This window comes from Raphanus sativus, chromosome 8, assembly GCF_000801105.2.
Source record: "Raphanus sativus cultivar WK10039 chromosome 8, ASM80110v3, whole genome shotgun sequence".
Lineage (NCBI taxonomy): Eukaryota > Viridiplantae > Streptophyta > Magnoliopsida > Brassicales > Brassicaceae > Raphanus > Raphanus sativus.
This window is the reverse complement of record NC_079518.1, coordinates 5,873,362-5,886,966: the sequence shown is the minus strand read 5'-3', so window position 1 is coordinate 5,886,966 and position 13,605 is coordinate 5,873,362. Positions and strand designations below refer to the sequence as shown.

At 36.7% G+C, this 13,605-nt stretch overlaps 3 protein-coding genes across 4 annotated transcripts; 1 reads left to right on the top strand and 2 right to left on the bottom strand.

Moving 5' to 3' along the window:
- Positions 1 to 1,775: 1,775 nt before the first annotated feature.
- Positions 1,776 to 4,549, bottom strand: LOC108822532 (U-box domain-containing protein 17-like). The gene is given in 2 exon segments (XM_018595642.2): positions 1,776 to 3,420; positions 3,423 to 4,549. Coding segments are annotated over 2 exon segments (2,157 nt in total). The 5' UTR covers positions 4,239 to 4,549; the 3' UTR covers positions 1,776 to 2,079.
- A 3,605-nt stretch (positions 4,550 to 8,154) lies between these two features.
- On the top strand, positions 8,155 to 10,622 carry LOC108818645 (ER lumen protein-retaining receptor A). The gene is made up of 6 exons (XM_018591564.2): positions 8,155 to 8,435; positions 8,572 to 8,837; positions 9,619 to 9,734; positions 9,933 to 10,006; positions 10,103 to 10,166; positions 10,246 to 10,622. Exons 1-6 carry the CDS (start codon positions 8,345 to 8,347, stop codon positions 10,280 to 10,282), a joined length of 648 nt encoding a protein of 215 aa, XP_018447066.1. The 5' UTR covers positions 8,155 to 8,344; the 3' UTR covers positions 10,283 to 10,622.
- On the bottom strand, positions 10,486 to 12,972 carry LOC108818648 (uncharacterized). 2 transcript variants are annotated; one of them, XM_056992724.1, is made up of 12 exons: positions 12,805 to 12,972; positions 12,600 to 12,715; positions 12,464 to 12,493; positions 12,244 to 12,389; positions 11,998 to 12,171; positions 11,844 to 11,907; positions 11,669 to 11,776; positions 11,429 to 11,582; positions 11,255 to 11,344; positions 11,109 to 11,164; positions 10,975 to 11,032; positions 10,486 to 10,862 (listed from the first exon to the last, which is right to left on the bottom strand). In XM_056992724.1, exons 1-12 carry the CDS (start codon positions 12,884 to 12,886, stop codon positions 10,615 to 10,617), a joined length of 1,326 nt encoding a protein of 441 aa, XP_056848704.1. In that variant the 5' UTR covers positions 12,887 to 12,972; the 3' UTR covers positions 10,486 to 10,614. The 2 variants fall into 2 exon arrangements, with proteins under 2 accessions (XP_056848704.1, XP_018447069.1); XM_018591567.2 differs by having other exon boundaries at positions 11,998 to 12,180; positions 12,805 to 12,971.
- Between the last annotated feature and the right edge of the window lie 633 nt (positions 12,973 to 13,605).

The following is a 13,605-nucleotide window of genomic DNA, read 5'->3' as shown; positions in this document are numbered from 1 at the left end:
CTTCTGTATTATTGATGGTAACATTCAAAAGGGTTCAACCATTGTCTAACCAACTTTACAAACCAATGATGACACTGAAGACTAGGCCTGGGCATTCAGGTATTCTTTCGGTAGGTTTTTGGATTTTAAAAATGCTCTCATTCAGATATTACAAAAACGGTCTTGACTTGAATTCAGATAGGTTCGAATATTATCCAAAATAACTAAACTACTCGATTTGATTGTGTATTTATATCTAAAAAACTGAAATTTATATAGAATAACTTAAAACCCTAAAAGTACTCAATTTATATAGTTTAAATTGGTTATTTTCGTCTGAAAGTAACCATATACATAATGTTATTTGAGTATTTTTATCCATAGCATATATTTTTATTTATCTATAAATACCTAAAGTTTTTTGGTTTATGTTAAATGGCCCCATTCAGATATTTAGGCAGGATCCAACAGGGTCGGATACCCTATTTTCGGGTCAGTTCGGATAAATACTTCGGATATAGATATTATACCCAGCCCAACTGTAGACGGAAATGACAAGTAAGACACAATATAAACAAGAAATTTAAAATAATTGTATTTAAATAATTGTAAAATAAAACTCATATTTCTTCAGTTCCAAGAACTCTCCATGCATAAATCAGATACTAATATGTATATTATATACAAGATATTTAGGCAGGATCCAACAGGGTCGGATACCCTATTTTTCGGGCCAGTTCGGGTAAATACTTCGGATATAGATATTATCTCCAGCCCAACTGCAGACAGAAAGAACAAGTAAGACATAATATAAACAAAAAATTTCAAATAATTGTATTTAAATAATTTGTAAAATAAAAACCCATATTTCTTTAGTTCTAAAAACTCTTCATGCATAAATCAGATACTAATATGGATATTATATATATATATATATTTCAAACACAAGATACGATATAAATGATCGGAAAAATACAAAAGAATACAATATAAATAAAATTATCTCAATTGTGGTCTAGATTAAAATAAACCGATAAAAAAGTATGCCATTAAATGAAAATATCTTCACTAAAACTTTGTTAATTATGAAATTTAGTTACTTTCAACTAAAATATAACTGAATATCATAAAAATTCAACCGAAAATGATAAAAGTAAAACAAAAAAGATCAAATAAATAATATTTTATAAACAATAATTAAATCACAAAAATAAATTATATATAAATATTGTTTGAAACTAAATTTCCGCGTGAAGCGCGGACAAACCACTAGTATAACAATAGAGTATAAAAAACAATAGAGTAAGAAACAAAATCCTAAGAAGAAATTAACAATTTACCCTCAACTCATCACTTCTCGAAATGATATCAAACACTTCTCTCTTTCTCTTATACGTTTTTGTAATGAACACTTCACTTCTTTTTCTAATATCATCTCATTTGTAATTTGATTTCTTCTATCAATTTCACAAGTGAAGAGACCATTCAAATCATAGTCTAACAACCCTCACTATTCTTCTATTTTGTTGAATGTTTTTTCCTTCTCCATTAACCAAGACTGAATTTTTTCTTAAATATTTTTATAATCTTTGAGTGCAAGTATAAACCAACTTTATTAACCTATAGAATAGAAATAATAATCTTTGTCCAAAAAAAAGAAGTTATTCCTCTATCCTGCAAGCAAATCCTATGTCCTACTCCTAGAGCATCCCATTAGTAGAGTGACATGAACAGATTCATCAGATTTTGATATTCTCAACCGATTTGTTATGTGCATATACATTTGAAATGATTAATAGTGACAAAACTCAATTTCCTTCCTTAACAGTTTACCATCACAATGCAATAGGTCTCATATAGCTTACATAGCAAATACAATACACATAAAGATGATGATACACCGAACTCTTTTTGTTCTCTCTTTTTCAGGTTTTGTTCTCCTGAAAGATAAACATACATATCTTCTCTGAAATTTTACTTTGTATTATACCTCCCCAACCAATAAATGTATTATAATATTGACAAACACCACCAACCACCGACAAAAGAAAGTTCCCTCTTCAGAGTTTTCCGTGTAACCTTTTAACTACTAAACATAGATCACAATACAGGTACGGAGATGGAGATTGACATCGGAACAGAGACATCCGTCGTAAAACTGCCGCCGTCTCTATTCCCATTCACATCCCCTACAAACCCATAACCACCTGCCCGCATCGCCGCATGTTCCCGCCTCTGGAAAACCCGAGCGAGCGAAGCCGCTTTCCGTCTAGCCCGCTTCGTCCCGGTAAACAAAAGCGTCTGCAGCACTCCCGCAATCGCAGGTGCTCTCAACACTCTCTCCGCCACAGCCGCTCCACCTCTTCTACACAGTTCAAGCAACGCAGCCACCGCGTTTTCTTTCCCTCTAGGCGTCCCGCATCTCATCATCCCCATGAGCCCCGTCACAGCTGACTCCTCTTTCCCTATAGCCTCAGCTCCAACAGACTGTCTCACCAGCAAAGCCAAAGCCCCCGCTGCTTCCTCCGCCACGCCTTCGTTCTTCAAAGCTCCGACGAGACTCGCCACTCCTCCTCCTTCGATCATTCTACCGCAGTTATCAGGATGCGTCGATAAGTTATACAGCGCCGTCACCGCGTCTTTCTTCCCTCTCGGTGTTCCGTTCCGAAGCAGCGACGCCAACGCCTCGACGCACTGATCAGCCATCGCTATCCGTTTCTTATACTCGTGCACCGCGGAGAGACTAAACAACGTGGCCGCCGCGTTCTCCTGCGCCTCCACCGTGAGACCCGACACAAGAACGCTCACTATAGCCTCCAAACACTCCTCCTCCTCCATGATCCGACTCTTGTTCCTCTCGTAAATCGACAGGTTAAGCATCGCCGTCACCGAGTTCTCCTGAGCCACAGCATTCTCCGACTCGAGAAGCCTCCTCAAGTGCGGTATCGCCCCGGCCTCCGCGATAAACTCCCGATTCTCCTTCCCGGTTTTCGCCAAAAGACGAATCTCCCTCGCCGCAACGGTCTGAGCGGCCTCAGACCCGTCCGCTAGATACTCGATTAGTATCGAAACGGTAGCTCTGTTCGCCTCGACCGCAGCTTTCGTCGGAAGACCAGAAACAAACCCCTCGTTCGGTAAAGAATCCGTAACAAACTCAGACTCGTAAGAGACCCCGCTCGCTGCGCACCACTGCAATATCAAATTCTTCAAAGCTCGGTTAGGTACGATCCGAGAGTCCACAAGCATCTGCCCTGTCTTGGGACAAGTACAGTGCCCTTCTTCGATCCACCTAGCTATAGAGGTACGATCGTACGTCTGCCCTGTGGATATAATCACAGGATCCGTCATCAGATCTAGAGAGATCGGGCAAATAAAATCTTTTGGAACTGTTACGAATCCCTCTCCGTCTCCTTTACTCTTCTTCGGATTATTATTATTATTATTTTGATTCTCCACTCTTCTTCGAATCCAAACAGCAAGAACCTACAGTAGCGCGTGATGGCCACGAAGCCGTTGATAACCGAACCCGTAGGCTCTACATCTCCGTCGTGGTTCGCGATCTGTTCCTCCAAGAACTCGATTTCGCTCCCGCAGGATTTCGAATCTCTGATCCCTAGTTTCTCTACGAAGAACGATCTTAAAGCTAGCGAGTTAGGTATCTCTCCGTTCTCGAATCCGTCGAGGAACGAGTAGAGCGTGACGCGTAACGACTCGTCGTTGCTGTCGACGTACAGTCTCGACCTTCTCGATTGGCGCTGGAGAAGCTCGATCTGTTCCCTGACGTCGTCGCTGAGGCTGAGATGATTGTCGTCGAGGGGGAAGACGTCGAGGAGAGTCGAGATCTCTTGGTTGAGATCGTGGAAGTAGCCGGAGATGGATTGGGTTTGGAGGATGAGCCATAGCTTGCTTGAGTGAGCGACGTAGTCGAGGAGGATCTTGGATCTGTAGAGGAGGAGATAGAGCTCCTTGAGACAAAGCAACGCTGTGGAGGATGACGAGGAGGAAGGGGTCGAGCCCCAGCGAGAGTCCGTTAGGGATTCGAATAAGACGAGGAAGATCTCGATCTTGCGGATGAGCGAACGAGCGTTTCTGCGTTGGAACGAGAACCGTGTGCTGCTGAAAGAAGAGATGATTTCCGTGGAGATCGCGGCTAGGGTTTGGACGAGAGGGAGGCCTGAGAGGTCAACGGGGGATAAGAAGGCTTCTAGAGACGGTGACCTTCTTCGCCGTAGAGATGAGAATATCGCTGCCGTAGCCATAGATTTTGATTCCGTCTCTCTCAGATAAAAGATTTGTGTGTATATACGATGAACAAGAATCTATGGATTCGAAGAGAGGGAGGAAAAAAAAGTCAGAGGAGAAGAAAAGGAAGAAAGTGGAAAAAGGGGGTTGATGATACTTTCTGGGAAAGAGATGATGAAGAAGAAGAACGCGTCAGAGAGAAAGAAAAAGAAAGGCTGAGAATTTTCTTTTATTTGTTAATTTTCTTAGTTGTCAGATTTGTTTTGTTTTTTTTTCTCTCTCTCTCTCCAGCGAGAGGTTTCAGACAGTAAAGTCAATGCTCTGGAATGTAACGGATAGATAGATAGATTATTGAAGGCCATCTTCTGTTCTGTCCACTCGATCTTCTATTTTTACACCTTTTAAAAATAAAAATAAAATCCAATCCAATAAAATATCTTTAATTAGTGTATTATTGCAGTGAGTTGAGTTGATTACTGTTACCCCCACTCCGACTAATTAATGTTTCTGCAAAATGTATTTATGAGTATCGTGTCGATGTACTTTCTTTGTATGTCGGGAGAGATTCGATTGCTTTAGCATAATAATAGTAGGATATGCCTAATATAAATGAATTATTAACCCCTTCTTTAATTTTGTTTGACCAGACTGGTAAACTACTTTTAAGGTCAAAGACCACGTAGATTAATAATCAAAACCGCATTTATTTCTTGACAAATCTTTTCACTGATTTCGTGATCTTAATTAACACAAAATATATAAACGAGTCAAAGACGCACATAGAATAGAATATCGTCAACAGCATCAGCCATTGTATCGGTTGATTCCCCCTACCTTGGGTTACATGAAGTTGGGGAATAAAATTAGGCTGCCCAACATCTAAACAAAGATGCAGTTTTTTTTTTTTTTGCTAAAAAAAAAAAAATATATATATATATATAACACAAAATCAAGATATTATTTTGAGTCCCAAATTACCAACTATCTATCTGTTTTTTCTAAATATTCACTTATATTTTTACTTTTATAAACACAACCAAAATACTTAACTCAACTAACATATGAAAACAGTCAGTGTTTATAATTTACATTTTGTTTAACTAAGATCAAAAAGGGACGTCGGTAATTAGCAACATACATAATTAATTGTCTTTCCAAGTTAAATCACATATGTAATAAATAACCATTTATGAAGTTATTTGATTCTATTTGGGTCACATTACACATCTTAATTCTACAAGAAAAAGGCTCGAAAATTAGGTTGAATTTCAGCTCATGATTTTAATCTTTCTTGCCTTTTCCAAACTCAGCAAATTCACGCACATCAGATCCAAACTTTTATTCAAATTCATTTTCATGACACATGTCTATAGTATTTCGCGAACAGATATACATTATTATTACTTTTTGATAATTCAGGTATCCGAACCTTTTATTTAATTCGATTATTCCACCGCGTCCAACCAAAACTGGTAAAAAAGGTCCTAGAGACCAAACGGAAACCATGTTAAATCCGCTGTGACCGGAGCTCAAACTCTGATGACGGACACTTCGGTCGAAGTTCTTTTACCACCACACCACGAGGCCCGGTTAACTAATATACATCATTTGAGCAGACTGCATTTTCAAAGTCTTCACGTAATATTTTTTTTTTGTTAAATGTAGATTTCAAAGAGAAAATCGTAACATAATTTTCCATTTTTTATGTTTGATCAAAATAAGTAAATGATAATTCTATTAACCATTTAAGTTACTTTGTACTTAATTGAATATGAAATATATGTTTATGTTTATAGAAATTGTATGTTATATTTGACAAATGCCCTTAATTTTTTAGCCTTTTTCTTATGTATGAACCATCACAACATGTAATTACAAAAGCTGCGATTTTGTCGATGATGATAATACGGTAGTTGCATTTTATACAGAACCAGGTCACGTGATATGTTATCTGTTTTAATTTGCACGTTACCAAATCAACAGGGAGAATGTGTAATATAAATTACAACACTAATGAATACGGTAGTATAATCTTTACATTGACTATATACACTACTAATAAATTAAATTAGCTCAATCAATTCGCACTCAAAGCAAAAGTCGGACCGGCCACGGAATATAGGGAAGAAGCATTAGTAGTAGCTTAATGTACTAGTTTTCATTTGACTAATGAGTAACGACAAAGAAAAAAAACAAACATGTTTAATTTTACGTGTCTCATATTTGATGAGTCGTGACGTTCATCATTTTCTTGCTTGCCCATTTCTTCACAAGAAATCAAAGTTTTGAACGTTGAAGCGAGCTAGGCATTCAAAACCATTTTATTATATTTATGATTTGCATCAGTGCAATAGCAATGGTTGGTTAACACAAAATTCTCTATAAAAAGCCACTTAGGACAACTATTAATAAGGGTGGGGAAAAATATTGAACCTAAAAATTCGAATCAAACTGACGAAAAAGCAATCTTAACCGAAGCTGACATAGATATCTGAATAAGTTTTATTCTACAATATTTTGGACTTATTTTAATTTTATTAGACAAAACTGGGTCTTCAAAGAAATTGATAAAACCATGAACCATCATTGAATAAGTATTCAAACTTTTTTTTGAAACTTTGATAAGTATTCAAAAATTCTAAAAATATTTAGTGATAAATTAAACAAGTATTTAGAACATAAATACACAATTTATGTATTATAATTTTGTTACTTGGTCATAAAATTTTAAATTTATATGATGTATAATGATTTTCAGATTTTAGATTGTTTTTGGGTAGTTTTATTTTTATAATATTTTTAGACATCATAAATAGATATTCAAATTCAGATTGAAGTCAGCCAAATCCAGTTCTCGTAGATATAAATTTTTGAATGGAGCTTAACATGTTTTCAAAAATTCAAAATCTGAGTAAATCAGAATGGAATCTGAATTTGAAGAAATTCAAAACCTGTATAATACAATTATGGATTAAACATATACTGATTCAGTTTCAAATAAGATATTGTTTTATTTTCACATTAATTAAAAAATATTAAACATTCAGTTTTGCTTTTATTTAACTATTAGGAATTTATTAAATTTTAAAATTTATGTAACTGTAAAGAGCTAAATTAATAAATATTAATTATATTGAAATTTAAAATGATAATTGTTTTGTAAAAACATTGTATTTTCCAATGACTTTTAATACGAAACAGAGAGAATAATTGAATATATCCACTGATATTTTATTCTTCTTTGTAAATTTCAAACATCGAATACGTTAATTTAATGGTACTTTATATCTTACACTAAATATAAAGAGATGAATAATATACCAAATATAGAGTAATACTATTAATTTATTTTGTTTTTAGAATGAAATATTTTCTTTATAAAATGATTTTTTATTTTATTTGTTTTCATTTTCACAAAAGTAAAATTATATAGTATCGATTTACACAGTTAAATACTAGTTTTGTTCATAATTTGTTTATAGCTACTTATTGTAATAAAATTTTAATTTTAAAATAATTATTTAGTTGTATAAATTATAAATAGTGTAATTGTGGTAGTATATTGTTATAGAATAAAATGAATGGATAAAATTTAATATTTTAAAAATAAGGATTGTATGATAAATTAATAATTAAATAAAAATGTATCACTTGGAATATTTTTTTTAAAAAGTAGAAAATAGAAGTTGCCAATAGAACGAAAGTGTTTTCTATTTTTAGAGTACTTATATTTTTAGAGTAAGAAACAAATCTACTACAAGTAGAGCTTAAAGTCGACATCTAATAAAATGTTAACCGAAAGCCCATATCCTTTAACAACTAGCTCAATACCCCCGGTCCAATGTAAGTATGTAACTAACCGAGTCAGTCTAACAGCTTTTGGAAAAACATGTAGAACACGTGACACAAATCTATTTAACTGGCTCCCTCCTAATCCCGCCACGTCAGCGCAGGAGAGAAAAAACGTGGCACGTTCAGTTCATTGGAGCTTTCAAATCTGCGCTTCAATGGAACTTTAGGTCTCTTTTCTGGATTCTCGTCGATTCGAAGAGAGAACGTCGATCAGTTTTCTTTTCTGGTTTCCCAATCGTCTCCTCCGTCGTCTTGCTTTGCTTGATCAACCATGAATATCTTCAGATTCGCTGGCGATATGACTCACTTGATCAGTATCTTAATCCTTCTTCTCAAAATCTACGCCACCAAATCTTGCGCCGGTGAGTTTCTCTCGTAAACAATCGCATTGCCTTGATCTCTTCCCCCTAAGATAGATTTCGTAGTCTCGGATTTGTAGATTCTAACACTCTCTCCGTTGTTGACTTTTTGATTTTTTTTTTGGTTGGCTTTATAAAGGAATCTCTCTCAAGACTCAGGAGCTATACGCGCTTGTGTTCTTGACTCGTTACATGGATCTCGTCACGGACTATGTGTCTCTCTACAACACCGTGATGAAGATCGTCTTCATTGTCAGCTCTTTGGCTATCGTTTGGTGTATGCGTAGGCATCCGTTGGTGCGGAGGTCGTACGATAAGGATCTTGACACGTTTCGTCATCAGTACGTTGTGTTGGCATGCTTTGTTTTGGCACTTGTCCTGAATGAGAAATTCACATTTCAAGAGGTATATCTTCATATCCTTTTTTTATGTGTGTAGATAATAGGAAAACGAATACTTCTGGGACGGACACAGGCTATAGTGTTATGCGGTAGTGTAGCTTCTCATTTCAAGAAGTATCTTCAGATGCTATTGTATTTTTGGTTTGTAGATTAAGACGAATACTTCTGGGAGATAGTTAGTAGTAATTGTTCTTTTCAAAAAACCAGTATGTTTGTTATCTTCCTTTTGGCTCATTCGTTATACGTCACACTTAAATATGGGTGATTTTGGTTTTGCTTTTATCTATTTCTTAAACACCATATGATATAAGTCATTTCTTTACAGTTATTAATTTTGTAATTTTCTTGGCTCTTGGTAGAATTATATAGTCTGTGTTTTATAATTTCACTTGAAACTTTGTCACTGTTGGTGCTAAAGCTTGTTTAATTTTTTTGCCACTTCTCATATCTTGCTGCGTATTATGAGAATTCCCTTTTAGTGTCTATTCAAGGAATCTGATGTGTCATCATCATTGGTTGTGAAAAGGTTTACTTCCATAAGGTGCTCGTGAAATTTTTGTTATCAGCATCTCGCTATGTTTCTTGTCGAAGTGTTCTTTGATTAAGCTTGTCAGATGCACCTATATTATCTCTTTATTTAGAATTCACTAGAATCGTTTGGCGTTACCTACATTTGCCTTCACTCCCAGCTGTATCCTGAAGTAGTATTTCAGCAATGTGACTTGTGTGTATTAGTCAGAAATGCAGTGCAACATGCTAAACCTTCGAATTTGAAACCACTGTAGGTGTTCTGGGCCTTTTCTATATACTTGGAGGCAGTTGCTATCCTTCCCCAGTTGGTTCTGCTACAGAGAAGTGGGAATGTGGACAATTTGACTGGACAATATGTTCTCTTTCTTGGGTACGTATTTGCCTGTTTGATCCTTTGCCTTTAATGGAGTTCCCATTTTGGAACTCGATGTTGATAATAGCATGAGTACTACCTGCACTAAAGCTATTGTAATCTCTTCATTTTGCTTACAAACAGACTGACTTATTTTATGTTATGCATTTTGTGTTTGTACGCAAAATCTGAATGAGCAATGAATTTAACTTGCAGGGCGTATCGTGGACTATATATCATCAACTGGATCTATCGTTATTTCACAGAAGATCATTTCACTAGATGGATCGGTAAGTCATTCTTACAACAAAGAAGCACCAATTACATTTGACCGATCTGTTCTTCCTCATTGCTAATGTTTGTTTGACATATTTGCATTTTCCCAGCTTGTGTCTCCGGTCTTGTCCAAACAGCTCTCTATGCGGATTTCTTCTACTACTACTACTTAAGGTAAAGAGACCTCTACTCTAAAACCTGTAACAGCCACTGATTATGCACTGACTTTGAATCCCTTTCTGCTTCATTTTAGCTGGAAAACCAACACCAAGCTTAAGCTTCCGGCTTGAGAAGAACCAAGACAAATTTTGCAAGAGTGTGAAAGTTCAGGAAGTTACAACGATGGGGACACTAGAAAAACGAAAAAAAAAACATTACAATCTAACAACGAGTTGAATGATGCAGGATTGTTGTTTAAGATGTGCTTTTAGCCTTTCAGTGAACATTGTAAGTTTGTAACTCTCACGTTGAGGTTGAAATCAAAACTCAAGTCTTTTTGGGGGAAACAAAAAATCTGAAGAGCCAAAACACTGTTTTTCTTTTGTAGTCTTTGTTCAAAACTGTAGCTCAGATTAGAAGAGTAAAGTACAACAACAATGTCTTTGGAGATAAAAAAAAATACTTAGTCTTCTCGAGTGTGTTTTACTTTCTTGGTTTTCTTCTTGTGGTCTCGTGTCTTCTTGCTTCTTACCTCGTCTATCTCTTCACCCTTCTCTGAGACTTTATCTCTACTTCGTTTTTCTTTCTTTGGCTTCTTTTTCTTCACAGGAGCCTCCTCTGTTTTATCTTCATTATCTTCTTCATCATCTTCCTGGATCGTCATTCCCTCCTCTGTTTCAGCCTCAACCACTGTGTTTGCTACAGCTATCTCTGCTTCGACCATAAACCAATCATACCAACTTAGGAATATAGAAACAACCAATCATACCAACTTAGGAATATAGAAACAGATGTGGTATGTAAACGGTAAAAAGAAACTAACCTTCACCACTAAAGCCTGAGTCGAATACAAGACCTGTAAGATGCTGCTTCAAGAAAACCTGCAATAACAAGAAAAAATGAGTGAAAAAGACTGCTTCACAAAAGAACATCAGACTCTATTGTCGAAGAGTGTACCGCAGAGATGAGCTGGCGTGTCTTCACGTCATAGACTCGTAAATATCGATCCAACCCTGAACAGTTCAATAAGACAACACACACATTAGACTGTTGAAACGCAAATGAGTTTTTTGATGTTGGACAAATACAATGAATCTTCTTACCGCAAGAAGCTATCACTTGATGATGTGGATGTCTAACCACAGATCTTATGCTTCCAGAACACTTCCCTAAAAAGTTTCCCAACAGCTTTCCTGCAACAGAGAGATGAGTGATTACTTGTTTGATACATCAACCATTGTTAATGACACATTAGTAGAGAGATAGGATCAATGAACCTGTTCGTATATCAAAGGCAGCGAGGTCAGCAGAAGCATTCCCGACATAAACAGTATGACCATCCGGATCTTCAGAGACTGCTGTAATAGCCGTCTCAAGAAAATCAAAGGACAGGACCGGTCTACGCTGAGCAGAAACATCGTAAAGACGAACCTGTCTCCAGAAAAAAAAAACATGAGTAATCCGGACAAAGCGATTACAATCTGGTGGCAGTAGAAAAGAAAACTTTATGGTTTAACCTGGTGAGACTTTGTTCCAGTGACAAATTTACGATGGTCTTCGTTGCTCAAGAAGGCAGCACAAGTGAACCAGGTTGGTGTGAAGATCCCGAGATTGTCTTTTGGAGGCTGCACCAAAGCAGAGATTTGGTTAGAAGAGAAGCTTGAAGGTTTTGGAAGAGATAAAGAAACTCACAGATTTGGCGCTCCAGATCTTAGCACATTGTTCAAGATCCCATATACTGACTTCAACACGTTTCCTGCATTACAACATTCATCTCAATATGGTAACTACACCAACCGAGAAATAACGAAAAGATTGATTCAGTTCTTAATTTACTACTACTAACCCTCCAAACAAGCCGAAGTTCTCGCTCCCATCAACTTTACCAACCAACACTTCACCAGAACCACATGCTTTCCAAGTATTGGGAGCAGCTTCATCCGTAGAATCATCACTACGTGCATCGCGAAACTTAACTGTTCTGAGGCTCACATCTCCCTTCTTCGTGCATGTAAGCAATCTGCAAGATCTAAATTTACACGAAGATTTGTTAAGAAACGTCAATGGTTCAGTGCAGAAGTTAAAAACATACCTTTCTGCTGCCTGATCATCTTTTTGTTTTCTGAATAAGTGCAAACCAGAGACTTCGTCATCATCCTCAGTTGAAGAAGAACCGTCATCACCAAATACAGAGTATGCAAAGTGAAGATCACCATTACAAGGATTAAGAACCTCAACCTAAAAGTAAAAGTACATAAACGTTAAGCAGATTAAGTAACACATACACTTAAGAGTAAGGATTAATAACTCACGTTGCCGTCTTTTCTTGCCACAGCCAGAAGCTGCAAAATTAAAACAAAGACAAAACTGATAAAGCTTTTCAACTAAAACAGACCTTTAGCTTCTTCAATCATAACATTTTTTAAAAAAAGGATGAAACTTTATTACCGGGTTAGTAAGCCTATCATCCATGGAAGAGGCGAGAACGCATCTGGATGCGTTCGCCTCCCCCCATGTGTTGACTACAGTTGGAGTTCCTCTCTCTTTGCCTCGAGCTTCAGTCACTGCACAATCGAATTGAAAAAAAAAACAGCTCAAACCAAAGAGGTTTTAGGTTTTACAAAGAGGGAGGGAGAGAGAGGAAAGTGGGGACCTTTGATTAAGCCGAGAGAGTCAAAGGTTAAAGCTCGGATCGGAGGGCAACCGTAGGTCTCGTTGGTGATGACTCGAGGCATTTTTTTGTCGCCGTAATTTGGCTCTGAGTTGTTGCAGAGGGGAAGACGACGGAGAAGAGAAGAGAAAGCTCTTTTCTAAAACCCTACGGTTTTGTCTGTTCAGTTTTTATCATCTACCCGCTCGGTTTAGCTTAACCGGGAAAATTGAATTTTGTCTGCTTAAATTCAAATTTCTCAGTATTTAACACGTTGATCAACTTAGATGACTTTCTTTATGTTTATCTTATGATCTTGCAGTAATGGTTCTTAGTGATTTTATTTTCCGTTCAACATACTAATATATAAGAGGTAGTAAATCTGTTCGTTAATCAAAAAGTATCTACCAATATGCTCTTTACAATCTTCAAGTGGACACAGGAGAGTATCTTTCGCAACAAATTCTACCCTTTATAAGTCTCTGGATCATTCAGAAGCCAAAGAAGCAGAGCTCTCTGGCCTTTTCCTTCTCAAAGGTTTCAAAATAATGGGAGCCATTGGGCCAGGGACTGGAATCTTAGTGGCTGTATGACTATCATATACCATTGCGTGCACCTATCACCTATGCACACTCCTCCAAAAGCAGCTGCTGTTGGGATATACCTATTCAGCTCTTTTTGCAAGTTGGACTCTGTGTTCAGGCATCACCATTTGTTAAATCATTCAAGCGAGTGAGTTTCCAGTGTCCTTTAAGAGTTAAGACCAGGCAGTGTTACAAAAGTGTACATCAGTGGAGCGCTGAG